This window comes from Callospermophilus lateralis, chromosome 6 (assembly GCF_048772815.1).
Source record: "Callospermophilus lateralis isolate mCalLat2 chromosome 6, mCalLat2.hap1, whole genome shotgun sequence".
Classification (NCBI taxonomy): domain Eukaryota; kingdom Metazoa; phylum Chordata; class Mammalia; order Rodentia; family Sciuridae; genus Callospermophilus; species Callospermophilus lateralis.
In genome coordinates this window covers 145,217,570-145,218,951 of record NC_135310.1, presented here as the reverse complement: position 1 = coordinate 145,218,951, position 1,382 = coordinate 145,217,570, and the positions used below count along the sequence as shown (strand labels likewise).

The following is a 1,382-nucleotide window of genomic DNA, read 5'->3' as shown; positions in this document are numbered from 1 at the left end:
CTGTTCCAAAACGGAAAGGAGGGGAAAGGTCCTGTTAGAAATGACAACTGGTCTGGGTTCCATCCCAGTTCCCCAGGGAAGGGTCTGAGAACTCACCAAGGTCTGTACGATGGCGTGGTTGGTGGCGTTCATGTGTGCATTGAGTGGGAAGGAGCATTCTCCGTCACAGTAGTTGGCGGCATAGCCCTTGGGTGCGATGATCCAGTCCTTGATTGTAAAGCAAAAGGAAGCAACAGAGGGTGAACACCCTGCAGCACCTGAGCTCTCAGCATCCCCGGGAGGAGGCAGTGCACGTGCTGCAGGGGGCTCAGGTGTTAGTCCATGTTCCCATTCAGGTGTGAACCTGGTCAGTCTGACTCCGGAGCCCTTGCTCCTCCCACAGGCCCATGGGACCTCAGCTGCGACCCGCCCCTTAAGCCTGGGATTGCACACGCAGCCAACTTTAGGTAAAGATCCCCTCAATTAATGATAGGGTGGCATCCCCAACAGCCGTTGTAGGTTGAAAATAGAAATTGAAATGTACTCAACACCCCCAACCTGCAGAGCACCCTGGCTGAGCAAGAATGCCACCCTCATTTAAAAACCACCTTCTGTCATTCATCACCTATAACTAAATTGGCTTCCTACAAACTAGTGGTGGTTCTTGGGCGTGGAGCCAAACATTGGTGCTCTTCTGACTAGTTGGGGTGAATCTATTTATAGCCATTGAAGAAGTTAACTATTAGATGATTTTTTCCAACCCCCTTTCAAAACGGCTAAACTTTGCTTAAATACTAAAATAAATATATGCCCTGTAGGCTTTGAAAGGAGGAGGGAAGAGTGTTGGAGAATATGGGCATTGAAACCGAGGGATCACAAAGCTTGGGAACCCAGAAAGGTATCAGTGGGCGCTTGGCCCACCTCTGTCTCTCTCCAGAAGCAGGAGAATTTGCGAAGACTCCTGGGACTTCTACAGAGGAGTCCCCTCATCCATGAAGCTCCGGGACTATGGTGATGGCTGCTGGACCTTTGCCCTCCCTGTTGTCCAGAGGACTCACCTGCCATCCCAGGTCTTGGAAGCTCACATACAGCTCATGCTTCTTGCAGGCTGTTTTTAATTCACTGCTGTTGTAATCTGTTGGAGGAGATCAGAAGATGCGCCCATTAACTCATTCATTCCTTCCCTTGAAAACTGACACAGAGAGCCTGCAACAGGCCAGGCACTGCACCAGGCTTAGAATGGTGTTGCACAAGGCCACTGTAGACACACAGGGTCACTCATTGACTCCCTTGGGTTCCCACTTGTTTTTCCTTTTGTCCAATCTGGGGTCAGTCCTGGGCATACTCTTGGCTCAAATGGACACTTTAAAGCAACAGATGTATGTGGTGCACCTGCTGTATGC

At 50.3% G+C, this 1,382-nt stretch overlaps 1 protein-coding gene across 1 annotated transcript in view; it reads right to left on the bottom strand.

Moving 5' to 3' along the window:
• The window catches only part of Bmp6 (bone morphogenetic protein 6), a 165,207-nt gene that overhangs the window by 1,548 nt on the left and 162,277 nt on the right, over window positions 1–1,382 (bottom strand). The window contains exons 5-6 of the mRNA XM_076859175.1: window positions 1,038–1,114; window positions 97–207 (exon numbers count right to left, since the gene is read on the bottom strand). Of these exons, the coding sequence (XP_076715290.1) occupies window positions 97–207; window positions 1,038–1,114 (188 nt within the window). The remainder of the gene's footprint in view (window positions 1–96; window positions 208–1,037; window positions 1,115–1,382) is intronic.